The sequence below is a fragment of the Melopsittacus undulatus genome, chromosome 3, assembly GCF_012275295.1.
Source record: "Melopsittacus undulatus isolate bMelUnd1 chromosome 3, bMelUnd1.mat.Z, whole genome shotgun sequence".
Classification (NCBI taxonomy): Eukaryota; Metazoa; Chordata; class Aves; order Psittaciformes; family Psittaculidae; genus Melopsittacus; species Melopsittacus undulatus.
In genome coordinates this window covers 107,542,557-107,563,794 of record NC_047529.1, presented here as the reverse complement: position 1 = coordinate 107,563,794, position 21,238 = coordinate 107,542,557, and the positions used below count along the sequence as shown (strand labels likewise).

The window sequence follows — 21,238 nt, the reverse complement described above, 5'->3', positions numbered from 1 at the left end:
AAATGATTTCCTCTCCATCTTAAAATGGCAAAGTTGGGTTGGTTTGGGTTTTGTTGTTGCTGTGTTGTGGTTTTGGGTTGGTTTTCCTTTTACCTACTTCATCAGGGAAATAAAAAAGGCAAATAGAGGTCACATCTAAACAAGCTGTGGCAACAAGATCTCACAATTGAAGGCTCCTGCAGCCACAGTGCCTGGGGCCTGTCAGCATGCTCACAGCAGAGGCAGCAGGCAGATGCCCTCAGGGGTGCTTGACCCACACTTCCTTTCCAAATCCAGAATCAACAGGACCCCTTCCACATCAGTGTGCATCTCACAGCTGCATCACTGCTCTTCCACCTCCTTTGCTACTGTCAAAAGGAGAACCAGCCACTGGGCTTTCTATATAATTGATTTTAGGACCATCTGCCACATGCACTTTGGGGCAAGGTAAGAATCCAGAACACAGCCTAAGCACTTAGGACTGATAAGGAAACCACATTATTCCTTTTCATAAGAAATGGGACTCTATATTCAAGCCTAGGCCAGCTGCCAGCTGCCAGCTGCCAGCCCTCTGGGGCTCTGCCTTGCCTGGTATTTGCACAGTGCCTAGCACAGCTCATTCATAAATTAAAGCTGACCTTGAACCCCAAGTCTATTTACCAGCAACAGCAAGTACTTACCTAGGCACTCTTACTTGTATTCCTGGACATTTATTCTACCCTCCCATTCCCACCTCATGTCAGCCTGGCACTTTAGATTCACACTCTAAATACCAAGACTGCCAGTAAGGTCATTGGTGACCATGGTTATTTTTGACTACCTACGTCAATCTACCTGGACAGCAAACATCTGTGGTCCCTCAAGTACAAGTCATGCTACTAGGGTCACTTGTAGCTCAGGGGTTTCTGGCTTGCAGTTTGAGGACTGAAAGGCCAGTGCTTATAGCTCCATTTTAAAGGTGTGAAGCCACTTTCATTTGTACTCACTGGACAGGGGAAGGCTCTTTCTCATTACTCCTGGATGCCAGTGAGAGTGTGAAGTTCTTCGGCATGCCTTTGGGCATGTACACACCCCACTTATTTAAGTCTGAAGTGCCAAGAAGTTACTCGTAATATTGCAGCAGTGGAGAGAGAAAGAGACATCCTCAACCAGCTTCCAGAGAACAGGACAGTGTGTCACTTTCAACAGAGACAGGTCTTAGCCTGAGCTTATGGTGCTGGCAGCCAGAGAACTCCAACACAAATGCCTCAAGCTGAAGTCATGGAAGGGGTGAAGAGTATTTTTAAAGAACTGCAGAGGTACCAATGTCAACAGATTTCCCCCAAGACCTAAGGCTGGTACTGCCATAAGAACAGCAAGATAATGGGATCTTGGACTCAAAGCTACGTACTTATCCTCTGCCATGCATTTCTGCAGAAGTAAAGCCCATGGGGAGAGTTCTCATCCACACAGACTTACCCACCCCTGTAATATCCTGTGGAAAACACACCCAGGGGCACAGCTAGAGCCCTTCCTTGGCCTGAGAAGCTCCAAGAGACTATAAGGGCTGAAACAGTCTTTTACTTCTGCCTCACCTCAATACTTGCTGCTCTTACTCATTCCCAGTCCCACCACCCTTCTTTATAGTATAACCTCTGCCCCAAGCTCTCATCTATGCTCTCATCTACACAGACTTGACAGAAGAGAGGAAGGAAGAACAAAAGCAAGAGAGCCAAAAGTAGAAGCCAGGGTCCTTTTCTAACTCCCTTGCCTAGCACTGAAGTCAGCACTTCATTGCCTTATTGTTTAATCAAGGTTTGTTCAAGAATATTACTCTTCCCAAAACGTGACTCAAACTGCAGAGCAGGATTCTGGCACCAAGTTCTAGCCACACAGGAAAATAAAGGTTTCCCTAGCAAGAAGAAAGGAAATCTATAGGTGCAATTGCATTATTGCAAGGAAAAAGTGTCTGCTGCCCTCTAAATAAATAATCCTTTCTCATGCTGTAAGGAAGAGAAACAAAGCTCATGTTATTCCCTTAAATTCCATAGCTCTCCAAGCTCATATTTTCACTCTGGGGTGTGCCCAATTAGAAAATCATCTGGCAAGCAAAGCAATACCAACAGTTGTGCAACTCCTCTGTTAAAAGCAAAACAAGCCATCAGTTTCCAACAGGTATGAAGGGCCTGTCAAACATAAGGGCTGACGGCAAAAGCCTTCAAGGATTTGCTACAGGATGGGCCATGTTTGAATGCGTGCTTTTAAATCAAAGCAAAGAAACTCACCCAGCCTCAAACACCTCAGGTCATGGACAGAAACAACCGCTCTTTGCCAAGGATCCCTTTTTGTCTCTGCTGGGCTGTTCTGCATCGCTGAGTTGCCCAGGGAGCACAAAAATGCAATTATTAACAAGCAGTGGCCTGGGTGGCACACAGCTCAGGGCTTACCCCCATCCCCACAGCACAGCGAATGTGTTTCATGTGCTGGGTTTTGGTTTGAGGTTTTCTGGTTGGCTTTTTTAGGGCTCTCACACCTCCAGATTTCTTCGGTTGTCAGCCACTCCAGTACCCGCTGCAATGGGGGTTCACACTAGCTCAGTCTTCATCCACCCCCGGCCCCCCAAGATGACCGGGGGGAGGCACAAACTGGCCTTGTAGTAGAACACTACTAGCCACAGACCAAAATTACAAGGATCATTAAAAATTACAGGTTGTCATTCTCTCAAAGCAATGCTCTGAACCAGGAGCTATCTGATATAATTTTTACTTCTAGTTGCAAATGTTTAACCCTTTCATCAGTTCCCTCCAGCCACTGGAACTAACACACAAACATCCTAGCCAAACCAGAGACTTTGATAGAATAGAAGCATAGAACAGTTAGGGTTGGAAAGGACCTTAAGACCATCCAGTTCCAACCCCCTGCCATGGGCAGGGACACCTCACACTAAACCATATCACCCAAGGCTTCATCCAACCTGGTCTTGAACACTGCCAGGGATGGAGCATTCACAACTTCGCCACAACACAGTCTTGCAAAGGCAGGTGAACTGTGTCAGGGATCAAAAAGGAAAGAAAGAAAAGGGAGGGGGAAAAAAAAAAGAATGCAGCTATAGGAAGGGCTTACCATTGCGTTCCTCAGGTCTAAGGCTCTTCTTTGCAACTTCTGCCAATGCCCCAATGCCCAGACCAACAGCTAATCCTTTAAAAGAAGAAGAAAAAGACCCACATCAGAATGAAAAAGCCTTTTGAGCCACATACATTTTGTAATTAACCTTCAGGCACACAGTCTAATGCATAGCAACAGAACAGCTCCACCAGAACAGCCTGGAGTCATCTTCAATTTTGCCACTGAACTGTTTTCAGCCCAGCAGGCCAGCCATCATACGTATCATAGGCTAGGCTAGTCTGGGATACCCACCTTTCATTAAGCATGTCAATGAGTGCTACTCAGAGCTTGTGCACTGGCTGAGGTGCTGCTGTAGACTCAAACTGCACAGTTTAGAACATGGGAAGTAAACTACAATACTCTTACCAACATGGTTCTTAAAGTATAACTCTCAGGAAACAGAATCACCCTCACCCAGGGAAAGCAAAACTGTGCTTAGATGAAGCCACTGCCAATGGAGCTTAATGCTCTGTGACCCTACTAAGCATCCAGATTTATTTGTGCTCATCAGCTGTCTCTACTTCCATGTGCTCATTGATTATAGTGAATAGAAACACACTTTTCCTGAGGCCCACCTTATGCAAGCAGTGCTGTAACCTGCAATTCCAAGGGGCTGTGCTGGAGAGTAACCCTGCAGAGCAACAGTGAGACCGAACACCAGCATCCCACGTGCACTATCACCCCTGCTGGGTGTTGTTTTACAGCCACAGATAGATAAAGACTACAAAAGCAGCATTATCTGCCTCCGCTACCCTGACCAAAGCCCCAGACTGAAGGAGGCACAGATATACCCATCAGGTAATCTGTACCACCAAAGGTCTCACTGCCTTCCCTGTTTCAAAATATTTATTTTTCTGGATAATAAATGACATGGGCAACCAAAAGAGTTGGTGCTCCTGCACATCTGCACATCGTGCACCAGAGGAGGCCACGAGGATGATCAGGGGACTGGAGCACCTCCCATATGAAGACAGGCTGAGAAAGTTGGGGCTGTTCAGCCTGGAGAAGAGAAGGCTGCGTGGAGACCTCATAGCAGCCTTCCAGTATCTGAAGGGGGCCTACAGGGATGCTGGGGAGGAACTCTTCATCAGGGACTGTACCAATAGGACAGGGGGTAATGGGTTAAAACTTAAACAGCAGAGGTTTAGATTGGATATAAGGAAGAAATTCTTTATTGGTGGTGAGGCCCTGGAATGGGTTGCTCAGGGAAGTTGTGAATGCTCCATCCCTGGCAGTGTTCAAGGCCAGGTTGGACAGAGTCTTGGGTGATATGGTTTAGTGTGAGGTGTCCCTGCCCATGGCAGGGGGGTTGGAACTGGATGATCTTAATGTCCTTTGCAACCCCAAACAGTCTATGATTCTGTCTCCTCAGCAATGGTGCATCCTGCCATTCCTTACTTCCACCCTGCCAGCAGTACTGGGGGTGCACATTTTCCAAGCCCTCCAAGCCCTCCTTGAGCTTCTCAGACGGAACAAACGGGGGACACAGCACCACGAAGAAAGCAGCTGACCCAAACCTGGTATTCTACACACGTGCATGGGAGGAAACACGTAGCCTCAAGTGAGAAGCCTGGGCACAGACCAGTTGAACCCTGCCTTGCATTGAGTTTTTCCTCCCTCTCACCAGGTAATTACAATCCCACCTCTACCAAAGAGGTCAGACTTGCACAGTATTATCTTCTTCAGAAATAGCCCCATCTGCAGCCTTGCAGGCTACAGGCACTAGACCAAAGAATCCAGCATGAGGTAAAGCACAGGTGGCATTACAAAGCCTTCCCAAGGATTGCTTCCAGGGCCAGTCCCATTCCTTTGCAGAGATGTTTCAGATCAAAAAGGTTGTCAAACAACCTTCCATTCTCCATTACACATGAATCCTGAAGAACACAGAACATAACAGAGGTCTACATGCAGAGACAAATATAACTTTCCCAGGAGGTCATGATTTTAACATTACCATACTTTGAGTAAAGTGCCCTGAAATAAAAAATAAATATTAAGTTTTATGAATTTTCTGCACATTTTCCTCTAGAGGTGCTGCGCTGAAACTGCCAGATTTAAGCCTAAGGAAGTCTGCTGTGACGAGTTACCTTGTGCAGACTCTACACTAGTACCAAGACATGCATGACCACTAAGCAAGTCTTTTGCTTAGTATTTAGTAGATTTTAGAGATTAGATTTAGAGATTTTAGTAGCTGAACAAAGGGAAAAAAATATCCCTAGACTCCATAGGAAAGAAGTAAAGAGAATTTTCCAACATAGCATGAAATCTATTAAAACACTGTTACACAATGATCTCCAACCAGATCCCACATGCAAGACACTAACCTGAAGCAGAAAGCACTGAGTCAGACAGGAAACCAATGGAGATAGGCATCTAATCAACAAAATGTGGCTTTCTAGACTGAATACCATTCGTGGAGCACTTCTGTTGGCCTTGGTCCCACTTTCGCCACCTCCAAAGCAATGCTCCCCATCAAAAATCAGCTTGGTCATTATCAGGGTTAGACTGAACTGGGCTGGCAGTAATTGGTTCAAATTAAATGCATCTGTTTCCAAAGGCTTTATGATTGCTACCGAGATTTATTGCCTGCACCTAAAATCAAAATAACCGAGGTTCCTAATCTCTCTTCATTACTCACACGCAAACCACTTCAAAGCAAACAAAAGACTGACGAGGCAGATTCTACTCTGTCTTCCAGAATACACCTGGAGAAGTTCTAGCATGCTCCAAAGCAGCTCATGGTTTACACCACTGTAAGCAAGACCAGCCTCCAAACAAACGTGTGTCACACTTCCCCTCTCATGGACATGCACAGTTGAGCATCTGAACTAAGCTGTACTGTAGACTACACTAGAACAAGTGTTCCTCTTCAAACAGTCCTAGGAAATGAACTCCCATCATTAGCCAACAACCATTTCAACTAAAGAGAAGCATAAACAAGTCTATGGCTAAGCAGCTGCTAAGGTCTAAACATCTGAAGTTTAACAAAGACTTTAAGCATCTTCAAACTACTATCACCATGTGCAGCAGGATATTCAGCTCAGGGCATTACATGAAAATGCAATGCAGCATTCCTACTACTTGGAAACACTTCAGGGTGTGCACAGCCCTGCTCTAACTATGGTAGCAGGAAAGTAGGTAATAGTCTTGGGACTGTGCATGGTCAAGTGTATCTTGAGTGTCTGCTGCTTCTTACATGTTAAGGCTGCAAAAAATGAAGTCAGCTGCATATGCAACCTCCTATCCCTGAGAAACAGGTAACAACTCATTCCTCACTTAAGTCTCAGCTGCTCACTTTATTCCTTTGTTCTGAGTTATTATCAGAAGAGCTATGAAATGATAGGGAATTAAGTAACAGCCTAAATTCCTCATGGCTATAACTGCACCCACTAACATCAGTACTAGCGAACAGTCAAACTCTAAACTTCAGGAACACATTACCTTCTCCTTTACCAACCTGAATTTCATTCACTGTGGCACTGGGAGCCCAAACAGCTCACACACCAAAAACTAATGAGGAAAACTTCACCTTTCCTCTTCTTACAAACCAGATGAAGGCTCTAGGGTTCAGAAACAGACTTCAAGACAGGAGGTTTCAGAGCCACAACACCCATTTCCTGAAACGACATCAGATTTGTTTTCCAGGGCTCTTTTACACATCCACCCATCAGAAAGGCTGTGGTTTAGGCACACGTTATCTGAAGACAAATACTGGGTCTGGCTGAGATAGGAGTTCATTTTCTTCACAGCAGCCTGCACCATGCTCTGTGTTGGATTTGTAACTACAAGTGTTGATAGCACATCCATGTCGTAGCTGTTGCTGAACAGTGTTTGCACAGTGTCAGGGCTTCTTCTCCACTCTGCCTCTGCAATGAATAGGCTGGAAGGGAACATGGCCAGGACAGCTGGCTCAAATTCATCTAATGGACAGGCCCTTCAAACTTAAGGGAGATTTAGGCTAGATGCAAGAAAAGTTCACTATGAAGGTCAGGAAACACCAAAACAGGGTGTTTCTTGCTTTTGCTCTTCCTATTCCAGCCTGCTGTGGGACAAAACAAGTTAGAGGCTGCATGGTGCTAGTTGCCAACCAAGGTCAACACACCTCACACCATTCATCTGTTACCAGGAGCCATCCCTCTCCAAAGCACTTGCAGGGTTGTAGAAAAGCATTCTCTTCCTCTGGGCCACTAGTCTATTGACCTTGCACAAGTCATTTCTGGCATCTTTCATTTTCCTTTTCTGCAAGTTGAGTATTTCCTCCAAGATTTATCATTCTGGGACAATTTTCAGCATCACTGAACAGCCACAGTTCATCACCTTGAAAAATAGCATCCCAGAGCACCTCTAGAAAGTGACACTCCTGTATTCTACACTCTATGCAGGTAGATTACTTCAGGCCTGGAAAATGCCACTTGGTTTTGTACCAGCAGAGTTCCTCTTCAGACATTTTCCAGGCATCTCCAGCAGCCGTTACACTTCAAGTCCATCTAGAGATGGGCTGGAATCAGTTTTGCTCAGGAAGAATCTTCTTGTTCAGCAACTGCCACAACAAAACAAACGGGAGACTGAATGGGCTGTTATCCCTGTGCTCAGCCTGCCAAGCACAGCGGTGGGTGAGACTCTCCCCTGGAGCAGCCTGTGCCCTTATTTCAGTCACGTTGAGCACTGCAAGCAGCACACAGCACATTCTGCAAGCTGCAGATGATTGTCAGTGTCCAGTAGCTTTCTGGGCATGAAATGCTCACCAGAAGAAAGCCACGTTCAGGTGAGAGCTGAATCCTGCAGTTGTCCTGTATATACTTTCAAACCATACCTCAAGGCTAGCTTTATTTTTGCACAGTTGTTACACTCCCATTAGATCAAGACTCTGCTACAGGCTTCCTGAATTTTCTTCATTGCAAAAGGATCTTATTATATCATTAAAATAATAAACTTCCAAACTAGGAATATGATTAAGGGAGACAGGAACTGCTTAGAAAAGCCAGATGATGCAAGGAAGGGAGAATGGAAATAAAGAGAGGATCAAGAACTGTTTGGGTGGAACCAATGACCCATCAGGCTACAAAATAAGCATGAAACAAAAAAAAACCCAATGCTGCAGAAAAATCTGGTTTACCAATTCCAACCCAGAGAAGAACAAAAATCAAATGAAACAAATAAAAATCAAGGATATTTAGTACTATAAATACAACCTCCAATAGTCATGCCAGCTGCTGCAAGCAGCATACAAAAATACATACAAAGGACAAAGGAGTTAACAGAAGGATTCCGTGCTGATTACAGAGAAACATTAACTCAGAATTACATGCAAGCATTGGAGAAAATCTCCAGTCTTTCCAGTAAAATGTGCTTTGCTCCCAGGAGAGGTGGGAAGCCAGGAAAACTGCAGTCCAAGTATTCCTGCCTCCTGTTACTCATTTGTCCACCACCTACCACAGTGTCCTGACACCATAGCTGAGATCAACAATTCCCTCTAACATTAAAGGGGGACTGCAAAAGAACAGGTAAAGACAAGAGGAATGATTCAAGTGTGAATGGGATCATGCCAATAGCATAGGAATTCAGCTACCTGAACCCCAGGAATAGTTACATGAACTCTGCTTTTGACCTACTCAACACCTCCATCTTCTCCCAGTCTAAAGTATTGTTGCTCTTGCATGGAAGTAAAGAAAAAAGTGGGATTTATCCCACCATGAAAAGTCAGAATCACATGCAGGTTTGAATGGTGTGGAGGTGGTAGGGGATAAATCCACATCAACCATTATATTTCCTAGTGATTTTCTGGGGCCTTCAAATGAAGCTGGTAGCCCAAAACACACAAGAAACAAAACCATAAGTGCACAGAAACCTTACTTCCTCTAAGCTACACTCCTTCATAGAACCAAAGCATCCTCCACCTCGTTTCTGACCTATGTTGAAAAGGCAAGAGAAAATGCACAAGAGAACATGCACACTGTGCAGGCACAAGGTGCTTCCAACTCAGCTACTCCTGAGCTTTGAAACACTTATAATTCAAGGTTATTTTGCCTTTTCCAAGCAAAGTTATATATACAGTAAGTTGAGTTGGATCTTGGAAAAGCAAAAATTCTCATCTCTGTTGGAAACTACCTCTTGCACCCTTTTATCAGCCTCACTCTTCAGCCCACAGATGCTTCTAACAATTGTACTTGTTGTGCCTTGCATCACTCCTAAGAGCACCCAGAAGGGACTGACAGTGAAGACATTCAGTAGCCAGGAGAGACACACAAGTACAGCCTTCTGCTGCTCACAATCTGAGAGGAAAACAGTCAACCATAAGCCAAAGCTCACCAACAACTTCCAAAAAATCAAAACCAGGTAGAAGCAAATGGTATACCACAGCTCTTGCCATCAGCCAATGTTTCCTGGTTTAAAGATGCAATTTGCAGAGAACATTGCTCGTCAGATGAGAGCCAGTCAGGAACAACACACTAGAATTAGCTGACAGGGTTTCACAGCTGCACTGGCTCTCAAAGCTATGTGCAGGTTGGAAAAAAACACTGTAAACATGGAGTAAACAGCAAGCAGGAGCTGCAGCTCACTATAAACAGAGACCCTCCTTCCATGCAGTTCTAGAGGCTGTTTAAAAGCTTGTGGACTAAGATCTGACTGCTAAGAAGTGTTCCTTACAGGTAGTCCTTCCCATGTGGAGCTGCCCATGCTGTTCAGGCTCATCACACCCTCAGAAACCTTCTTCAACATTGCCCAGCCTACCAAAATATTACCAAGGGATTTCTAAAACTGGGAGAAATCCCTACCTGCAAGCCATATTCTTTGTTTGTTAGCCAGTATGTACTGACAATACTAGTTCTTGCCATTGCAAGGAAGAATTCAGAGGCAAAGATAAGCAGTAAGTGCTAACAGGATTGCAGAGACTAGAGAATCTGGACATTATTTTTGCAACACAACATCCCCCCAAAAGCAGTCTGAAAGCAAGAACTGTCTTGCCAGCAATTTCAATCATACAAAACAGAGAAGGGGAAGACCGAAAACCAAGATGACACACAGATACTATTGGGGATGCTGCTTAAAAATAACCTTTCTTACTTTCCCTTTGTGGTTTTGGTTTGGTGGATATTTGTTTTGCTTTGTAACCCGAGGTTAGCAGAAGACAGGTAGGCAGTTATATTTCCCCTTGATGCATGAGTCAGCCTTTCCTCATGTAACAGCCCCGCATGCCAAGAGCTGGAGGATACAGCAACAGCACTGGAGCTCAGGGTTTACAGAAGATTTGGTCATCTGCCACTTCACATCCACCAGCTGTCAGCAACAGCCACAGCTAAATTTGGAAGACAACAGTGAGAAGTGTTGTGACACTGGCCATGAAAATCAAGGCTCGATTAGAACAGAGACCTGTGTGCTACTAGAGCTTAAAAGCAAAGAAGTCAAGTGGGTTTTAAAGTGATGTCTTGTTACTCCAAAAAGCAGATGTTGAATCCTGCTTCCTTTTAAGGAATACTAAACAAGGAGAGAAGCCAGACCACCTGCAGTGAACTTAGAGAGCCCAACACTAGAACATTTAGTGATCACAGAACTCACTTGGTTTATTTCTGCACTACACATAATCAGTCCCTGCCCTCAACACCTCCTGGTGTGTGTATTACTCTGACAAGAAGTACACAGAGGAAGAACAGTAGGAGCTGGAGTTTTGTTTAACATAATAGTTGATCTGAATTACATTTGACTGGTTTTGTTTCTTCTGGGGTCCATAACACAAGGATGCCTACTTTGCACATGTGCTTCTTTATCAAATTTTGTGGAAGAGAATCCCAAGAGCCATGAGGGCCTAACATGCTACTTCAGAGAGTGTACAACAGTCACAATATAGACAGGCTACTAATATCCCAAAACACTATGGTCACCAAAAAAACCCCAAGCAAAAAACCACCTACAACAAGAGACTACTCATCTAATGATGCACTAAGGAAGACTGTGATCATCTTTTCCACCTGCAATACTGCAATAGTTCCCTTTTTCTCAGGAACATGCCAAGTCCTTTGATGGCTTTGGATATAAGATACTAGATAAGCACCATGTTATTATTACTAAAGACAGTTGTATTTTTTAACATCCCAAGTGCCAGCCTGCAAATAAATTCTTTACATAGGTTTCAGCTTGATCTTTCAAGCTCAGACTTTACATCCTGGGAGAAAATGGTTTATAAGCAATTGCTAAGTAAATCCAATCTCCCCACCCTCAGAAACCAATACCACAAGGATATGGTTTATCTTTAACCACTGCTCAGAGAAGTAGCAAGGATAAGGTCGGGAAACAATTATTTTTAATAACAGTTGCTCCAGCTGCCTATGCTTGACAGTAGCAGCGCTCTATAAGGACCAGAAGGATGGTTTCCTCAGGGAAACCATGCAGGACCAGGATACTTGTGCAGACTGAAGAATTAGTAAGAGGGAGAGAGTGAGATGCAGTTAGTGCAGCACAGCCCAGTATATGTAACCATGAAGACGTGCAGTTCTACTGTGCACTCTCAAATCTGCAGCCCTATACTCTTAAGAGTGACTTCTTTTTTCCTTCCCTTCAGAACAGATATATAGAAACTTAGTTTCGGGAAAGTATCAGCCTGCTGTGCTCAGCCCAATGAAACCCCATGCCAGCTCTCTAGTTCTTGCTTACAGGTAGCTTCCTGAATGAAGCTGAAAGGTCTATTCAGGTAGGGAGCTCTTTTCTTTGCCATACTATCACAGTAACAGATATGCTACAAGAGCAACAGAAAGGAGGATTCAAAGTTTAACTTCATTCTGACTAAAGGCCAAGAATTGTAATGAATTGCAATGAAAAAACCCAAACCAAGCTCTGAGCTCACTGGCTCTTTGTGGGAAAGCACCTTCCCATTAGCAACTTGACTAGAAAACAGAAGCAACCACTGCTTCAGCAGGAGCACTAATCATAGCCTGTCATCGATCAGTACGTGCAAGCACAGTGACTGCAAGTGTGGGTGTGCAAACTGACCTCCGAAGTTGGCGAGCCGTCCGATCCTGGTGACAGGAACCTTCCTCTCCCGGGCCCGCTCGCTGAGCTGCAATGGAAAGGGGCAAAGGAGAGCAAAACAAAGAGAAACACACAAATGAGCTGGGCATGTGGTCAGAGACCTGCAAATTCAGAGTGCAGCTCTGACAGCACTTGAACAACTCCGTGCTGCAGAAAGTGAACACTGAGCCTTATGTTGAGAGGTTTTCAAGTGAGCGCATTGCAGAACAGACACACCATGAACCAAAACATACACTAAGCACAGGAGTAAAGAGAATGTGAAAGACATAACAAGCACATTTAGAAAGCACATTTTTATTTTCACCTCAGCAACCCTTGCATTTTGAAGTTGGAAAAGCAGCATAGTGCTTCCCTTCCACACATGGAATTACAGCTCATGGAAGGCTATCAGGTGTATAATACGGTAGACAATTCCCCTATGCACAACAGCTGGAGCAGAAGCAGCATACAGATTCATCAAAGCGATACCCTAAGTGAGTGAACCTGCAGTACCATCTTATACTGGGGTTGGGAAGGAGGCAGAAGATCAGAGCAGATGGCAAGTACCTCCACTGCGAATTATGCTGTGGGCTCTCTGCGCTGCCTCACACAAGGGCAGGAAGCACCAAAGCAACAACAGTCTACTAATCCTCAGGGTAATGTTCCCCTCACCTCTACAAGGACTCGAAGACACAGGGCAGGAAACCACAGACTTCACTAAGAGGAGCTTAGGCCCCATTCATTCTTCACAGCCATAGCAAAAGAACTAGCTAAAGGGAATGGGGCCTTTCAAGAAGACAGACTCTTTAGATCAGCCTTCAAACCTTTGCAGGCTACAGCTGAACCCACCTGCTCAACAGTTCACTCCAAAAGCTAGGCTGAAATACAAGCCCTTCATTACGTTAACATGTATCAATAAATACATGGAGTCTTCATCGTCCAGTGAATGAAAGGAGAGCTCCCCTTAATATAAAAGTAAAGTCTAACCCTATGCATACTTTTTAAGTATCCTCTCATATCAGAGTATCTAAAAGGAGAGCAAGTAAGGCTAATAACAGAATAAAAATCACAGAGATCAGAGTTCATGAGCACTGACACTTCCCTCTTTTACATCCACAAAGAGGAACAGTGGGAGAGGAAGAAATGAGAGAAAAAGCAGGAGGAGGTGAGTAAGTACAATCCAGTACAGAAACTGCAGGACTGAGAATCCTTAGTTTAAAAAGACATACCATCTGTTTGTAGGGCTTCTGCTGTGAACCTGCTTTGGCCTGTCTGGCTTTCTCAATATCTTCAGCTGTTAATCCACCAACAGAGGAATGGTCTTGGTGAAAAGCCCTGTTTTGTCCAAAAGCAGCAGCAAAAGGATTTCCAGGGTCCCTAAAGCCTCCAAATAATCTTGCATCCATTCTGGGAGGGAAAGGCTTCTGACCCGTGCCAGAATCTCCAGTCTCACTGACACTTCTAAGAGGTCCATTTGTAGTGTAAGAGTAAGCAGGGCCTTCACCACTGTGTTCATGAGGCTTGCTGGCAGCCGTGGAGAAGTCCATTGGAGCATCTGATGAGTCTCGGGCTGAGAAGTCATAGTCTTTCCCAAAGTTCTCATCGAGATCAGTTAAGTTCTCCTGCTGTAGGCCCAATTCCTGCAAACAATTATAGAAGTACTTTAAGAACTTAAAACCTGCTCCTTACCCATCCGTGGTCCCCAGAGGTGGGCATACAGTGAGGCTGCCATGTCTCCACAACAGGTAATTTGTAAAGGCTCTGACTCTGCAGGTGTTCACAGGAAGAGAGGAAAAAGGAAGACACCTGGGATCACTGGTAGTCTTTCAACCCCATTGATGGGACAAATTCATTAATAGCTTCTCAAACACCTGTAACTGAAGACACCTTGTTCTATGTACACTGGCAGGAAGGGTCATCAATTGTGGAGTTCACTAGGAGCAAGACACTGCTCAGAAATAACAGGCGATGGAAGCTGCAATATTGCTTAACATAGATTTAAGAGGGACAACAAAAAGATATACCTCATAATATTCTCACTTCTACTATGCTCCCTCCTGCTGTCCTGTCCTTAATCATGCAAGGTCAGCACTTACCAGCCCAAACCTACCAAAAGCAACACCAGATGCCTACTTACTGGCAAAGTAAGCTCAGCTTTCCATGGCCAAGACATTGCCAACTGCAAAACATATTTCATCATTCAACCACTAAACTGTGGTTTTGGTCATCCCAAAATAAACAGTATTCAGTGCTTGAAGCAAGGATAGCTGCATCAGACACAGCAACAACCAAGGCCAGCTTCTCCTGACAGTCTTTTCTGTTCTGACCTGGCCTGCAGGAGCTGCCCCACTAAAAGTGCAGGTGTTTCCCATCATTTTTCAGTGCAGAAATAAACAGAACCAAACATGTACAGCAGAGCACTGTCTCCTATTTACTTGTTTCTTGACATATTCTGGTTACCTATCTCAGTATGGCAGATGCTGATGGAAGAACTGATAATTATTACAGCAAATCAACAGGATCTTAAATCCTGTTGTGGTGAGACAAGGAGGCAGCATATTTTAAGCTCTTTCCTAAACACTAGTTACATTTCTTTTCCTTACAGAAAAAAACAGAACATGGTCTTTCCTGTTATTCAGCAGGTCTCATGCTGTTCTGAACCTCAACATCACAGTGGGGGGGGGGGGAGGAAATCTATTTACAGATGGGGACTGTGGCCGCAATACTAATTATTACAAGCAAGTAGTTCTCTTTACTGCCATACTTTAGTTTTAAGCATGGGAGGCAGCCAAAACCCTGCCACAGATCAAATGTAGTGACATAAAAGCTTCCCTCTCTTCAAAACAGAAAGTGTTATAGCTTCAGACTATGTTTCTTCTCAAGCCCCACTTTGGCAGCAGCTTCTCATGCAACTCATTGACAGAACACAGGGCAAGTGTTCTGCAGGTTTGGTTGCTGGGCCCCTCTTGTACACAAAAACAGGAGGACACCCTTTCTCCCTAGATGAAAAAGGAGGACAAAGGCAAGATGAAGCAGTAGCCCCATACACACTTACGGAATTTCTATTAAATACAATGACTGAATTTTAAAGGAGACTTTACATGACAAAGCTGCTGGCCCACCTTAGCAAGAGTTTGATCTTTGACAAGGTGAAGGGAACAGAGAGCTTTCCATATTCAGCATGTTTTAAACACCCTGTAATGGAAACAAACACTCTGCAGCAACATTCCCCTCCCATTCCTGCCCAAGCACCTACTGCACACCACTGAAATCCTGCAGAATTCCCAGATTTGCAACACCTGTATTATCGATCCAGCATTTCAGAACTAGGTTCTTGTTCACACTGCAAGGTCCTAACCACCCTACAACAAACCCCAAAAGCAAAACATCAGACTAGGCTGTGCACAAAGAGCTTTGCTTACCTGCATCTTCCCCAAGGCAGAACTGAACTGTTCTTCAGCAGTGGCCTGGAGAGTCTTTGCAATGGTAACCGCATCACCCCCAAGGAACACTTGCCGAAGCTGTCCTGCTTGGGTTTCTATGATTGCTTTACTAAGCTTTGTCAAGCCCTTCATGATCAAGATGGCATCACCTGCCATGACCGATGTCTTTCTGTGCTGAAAGATGAAAAAGGGAGAGAACAGGGGGAAAAAGCAAGAGGTCAAGGAACAAGTCTGTAACCAGTTTCAAGGCACCCGAAAGCCAGTGGCCTACCCCAGACAATCTCTTTCCACTTTGGCAACCAGCCACCATGGGAACTGGTTTGCAGCCCAGCTTGAACAACAGCTAGTTAGCTGACCTTACCAGGCAAAGGGAGAAGTCACCTCATGACTGTTCACTAGTTCAGATAACATTCCAGGATTCCACACAAACATTCAAGTTACCATTGAACAGGGGAAGCAAAGACAGGTAAATGTCAGGAACTCTGCAAAGATGGTCTTGATTCCTTCTAGATACGAAGGATTTTAAGCATTAGCATTTGACCTTTCATTATTATCAGGCCCTGGAACACATTCTCAGAGCCTGATAGCATGGATGAAGTGCACTGACAGCTGTCACAGTCCATTCCTGCCCTGGAACTATGCCTGCTCATTTTACACTGCCAATTTCTTCCCCCACACACCAATGAGTAAGCTCTGTCTGTCCTGCAGGGGTAGTCCACTCAGTCCCCAAGTTGTAGCTCACTCTGCTACTTCTAAATGGAAACTGAAGTATGCTCAGAACACCTACCACACCATTTGCAGAGTACTGCACTACAGCGCTAAGTTCTTGACTCAGTTCCCATTCCTGTTCAAAAGGCTCCAGCCTGGATTCCTAGGAGTGAGTGCAATTTCACTGTCTTGAAATGCAAACTAGGCACTGCAGGATGCAGGACAGAGTATGTCTGAAGAGCAAGTTCCATGGATTCCTTGGAACCATGCTCAGGATCAGGACACCAGCTTTCCTACATCACTGTGGTTCACATAGAAGAAAATGAGGAGTGGCCGGGGTGCCCAAACCATCTTGCAATGGAGATTTTCACCTGCTTATTTCACCCATCTCCCACATCTTTTAAGGCCAATCAGGGTCACAATTCCAGGGCTCAGCTGCACGTCCTCCCACCTTTGCTAACACAGGAGATAGAAGCATGTAGCTGGCACCAGATGCTGAGGTTCAACCTTACCCAAACAGCATTCTCTGCAATCATTTGGATTAAAAAACCTAATGTTCTGGCTGCAGCAGGTAATGAGCGCTACTGGCTACATATTGAAGTTATTTCCTAGGAAGGTACACAGGCACCACTTCATTTTTAGACGATAACCCATCAACGTACACACGTACACTGAAACTATGAACAGTAACACACCGAGGCTGAGTAATAACCACCAGCACACATGGCACTGCATCCGGCTGCAGATTACAAGCAACCAGATCCAGTTACCTTTTCAGGAAGCACAAAGCCTGGCTCACAACCATGCCATGCAGGAGAAGTGTGGACTGCCACAGTGAAATATCTGGCTAAGTGCACAACCTTGCTCTTTACTAGACCTATCCATATGCTCCAGACCAGGAAGAAGTGTTCCTCCTGAACCTCTCCAGTGTTTAATCACTACGGTCAGTTTTCACATTGTAGAATGCACTTCTAAACCTGAAAGCTCCCCGTCAGGTAAGGATGTGTACTCTGCCAACAGGAGCTGGTTCCTCACTACCACCTCCTCAACAGCTACACACTGGAAATTTCCACATGGATCTTATTCAAAGCATTTACAGGCAGTCCCTGCAATTCAGAGCCAGGCAAAGAAACCAGCCAACAACACAACACTGTCCTAGCTGAAGTGAGATCATTCTAAAGTTGCCACTACTAAGAAATAAGTGCTTTTGTAGTTGCAAGTATTAGAAGCACAGGAAAGCTTGAATGCAAAAAGTTCACTCCCCCCCAAGGACAACGCAGGATAATGCAATATAGATCACTGTACACTCAAACACATACAGAAACATCCACTTTTAACACAGATTCTTGCTGACCAATGATACTAAAACTATACTCTCACCCAAAATGAGCTAAAGGATTTATCTGAACTGACAGCTAAAGTATGCTAAATGTACATTAAAAAAATAAGGGAAAAATAAGGGGAGCTAATGCAACACACACATCGTACAACACGCACTCAACCCTCCACTGCTAAATATATCACCAAGCAAAGAGAACCAACTGCCCCTTATAGGTTCAGCCATAACAGACAGCACTAGGTACATTGTTACCAAAATCCTTATGACTCCCATGCTATCACCCCCATTTCCTCTGCACAGCAGTTATAACCACCTAGGTATCATGCATGCTGTTTCTTGGCTTAGAAGCATCAGCCACATGCTCCTCAGAGCACAGGCTATTACAACAGGCCATTTATCCCAGCACCCTGCTGAAACAGTCCCCTGTGTAGGAAACACAAGCCTACAGGCAACCAAGTTGCTCTTTTCAATGACAAGTACCAATCATGAGATATGTTCCAAGAATAGACAGGGTCAGTTTCTGCTTAGTAAACTTCTCACAGTTGAATGCATGTCTGGAATGTATCCCCACACCTTCTAGCATGAGGAAGCTAGAGCCAAGTCCTCCTCAGACACCATACACATAAGGGCTCACAATAGGCAACAGATAAATTCTGGTGTTTGTACACATCCTTCCATTCATTCTCCTTTTCCACGTGTACTCTGACAGACATGCTGAGCAGCTTGACTCTATGGGCTTTCTTCCATATGCCTGTACAGTCAAAATTAGTCATGTTTACATTAACATACATATATAGGACAGATCAAGTTTAAACACAAGGAGACTTCTAATCTTACAGAAATACACTAGAAGTGTTTCTAAGCATTCATTTTCTGTGCATGGCAACACAGCCTCTTTCAATGTGCAGGAGTTACTTGGACCATCAACAGTTTGCTGCCACCCAGGAAAGCAGCTCATCTACCACTAAATAATATAACAAATACCACCACAAACACAACAGTTTGACAGTTTCATATAAATGAGACAAAAATGAAACTCTAGGCTGGACAGGCAGTAAGGCAGACAAACATCATACTTCCAAAGCAAGCAGCCTCTATGCCTTCCTCCTATCCTTGATCACAATCACTGTTATCTTAGCTATATCTAAACAAGGACTATAATCCTGGAATCAGTGTTACAGCCACCTACACCATCAGAGTGAGTGTGGCAACAGTATGAAACAAAAACAACCACCACAAACAAGCTATTGCAGATGACTCGATACATTCATTCTGTGGCCATAAGCCAGGAGTAAACTTCAAAATAAGTATTATTCAATCAGTCTGTTCTGTAACTGATCTTCTATTGATTCTTTCACTTGTTTTTATGTGTGTTGCCATACCAACCCTCTCACACAATCCTTTCACTTGTGGCCTTTTCCAGTTCCATCAAACACCTCCCCACCAGCTCCTTTGATACCAGATTTCCAAGCCTCTGTCTAAACATTTCCATCAGCTGGATTCCTTGGCTTGCAGCTGACCCATATTCCAACTGTGCAGGGCACAGAACTAACTGCATTTTAAAAGAGAAAGTTGCCATCACCATTTATCCTTGCACATTCTTCAGTCTTTCCCTACCCCGCATCTCCAAAAGACATGTTTTTTGAGATCTGATCTACAGCAGAACTAACTACTCAATTACAGGTTTCCTGCCCCATTGCTCTGACTCAAGCCTCCTTTAAACTAAGTTCATCAAGTCTCTAAAAGCTGCTTTAAAACTACCTCTGCATAAATCAGTTTGCCAATACCATCTAAAATAAACACTTTTGAAGGGCAGGTGGAACTTCTTCACTCTCTAATGACTGCAACAGCAGCACAGGCATTGATAAACTGCTGCTTGGCAGACAAATGCATCTTGCCATCAAAATTCAGAAGGCTTCGCAGTTGGTTTTGGCAAATAACAGCTAGTTTAAAACCCAGCACGAACAATTTTCCCCATAAATGGCTTGACACAACACAAGAGTGAAAAGAATGCTTGGACACTTTAAAAGTAAGCAGTCTGCTTTATTTTAGGCATAGATACATCAACACTAAGTGAATGCTGTGGACTGAGGGCTCTGTTTACTTCTTTCTGGACAAGGTTTGGGGCTGTGCAAGAGCAGAGTCACAGCCCACATGCCTGGAATTAGAGTCTCTTTCTACCCTGGCCATGGATCTAGCAATTATTCCCTCACAATTAAGATCCTAGTGAGAGAGCACATCCCCTCATTACAAGCTGACTCCTTTGCTGATACACCCCAACACAATACACTAATGAATTCTGTCCTGGGTACATGTTGCTTCCTATTACACTGAGGTAGATCCGACTTAGGCTGCCACTCACACTCTTCTTTGCAAGAATGAACTCTGTGCCTGCTCCTGGGAATTAAACATTTGCAGTTGGAGAACCAAGAGAAAAGCTCCAATTTTGGAACCCTTATTTGTGGGGAAAAAAGATTTGGGCCATTGAGCCAATATTTCAACCTGGAGTTGTATTTATACCCAAGACCCTATCATTGTATTATCTGTGTTACCAAGAAAGAGGCAAGGACAAGGACAAAAATGATGGTTTTGTCTATTTACGCACTGGACAGCACTCAGAACAACCCATTGCACTGCAACCTTTACATGGCTCAAAAGGTGCAGGCGCAAGTGTAACTTGCATTAAATACTTCTGGTAAGTGAAGTCCTAGGGGCACAGTTGGACTTAATGATCTCAAAGGTCTATTCCAGCCTAATTCTATGAATTCTGTGACTAAAGTTACTTTCCATGCATGTGGATCTTTCATCCAACAACAAGGACAGTAATACATTAAAATCCAAATGGAGCATGATCACAAAGCACATAGATTAATGAGATTCATGCAGATATTTGAAGCATATACTTAAGAAACAGCTACTACAGGCTGAAATGATATCTTTATTTATGTTTATAGTAAGTTTACATGAAGACACAGTTTACTAGTTCCAAGTGACCCTCCTACCTGTGTTAACCATAGAGCATCGCTTTTAAAGACAAGTCCCTCACACCTGTATGGAACAGCTCCAAGCAGCACTATTTACTGCTGGTTAACCAGAGCTAAAGCACTTCAAACAGAAGTTAAACATTACAAACATCTCTCCCCAGGTTTGCAGAGCTGCTTTATGCTCTGTCACTCCAGCAGCTATAGCACAAGACAATGCATTGTCCAGCTCCCTGTGATGCACAGGGAGCCAGTCCTGTCTGATGCACAGCTCCACAGCATAAAGCTCTGTGCAGGGAACCAACAGAGCTCCCCACTAGACTCACACTCAAAAGCAGAATACAAAGTATAAATGAGGGAGGTTATCAGCTTGCAGTTAATTACTTATTCTTTTTGCTATGTTGTAATTGTCTCTATTGGAAGTTTTCACTTTCTGAAAGTACACTGAGCCTAATTCAGGAGTTTGAAGCCTATAAGAAGCTACACCTCCCAAACAAGTGCAGATTCTTTTAGACACAAATATACCTTTAATTAAGACAAAATTCTTGAGAAAAATAGCAGCTCTTCCATGTGCATTTAAATACACATCACTCACATCTTGAAAAGCTAAAGAAAAGGGACTGATATCAAATTCCCATATT

At 44.1% G+C, this 21,238-nt stretch overlaps 1 protein-coding gene across 1 annotated transcript in view; it reads right to left on the bottom strand.

Annotated features, from left to right (window-relative positions):
• Positions 1-21,238, bottom strand: part of COQ8A (coenzyme Q8A) — a 39,095-nt gene that overhangs the window by 12,994 nt on the left and 4,863 nt on the right. The window contains exons 2-5 of the mRNA XM_034061105.1: positions 15,549-15,743; positions 13,356-13,766; positions 12,109-12,175; positions 3,082-3,156 (exon numbers count right to left, since the gene is read on the bottom strand). Coding sequence (XP_033916996.1) covers positions 3,082-3,156; positions 12,109-12,175; positions 13,356-13,766; positions 15,549-15,725 — 730 coding nt within the window. The 5' untranslated portion in view covers positions 15,726-15,743. The remainder of the gene's footprint in view (positions 1-3,081; positions 3,157-12,108; positions 12,176-13,355; positions 13,767-15,548; positions 15,744-21,238) is intronic.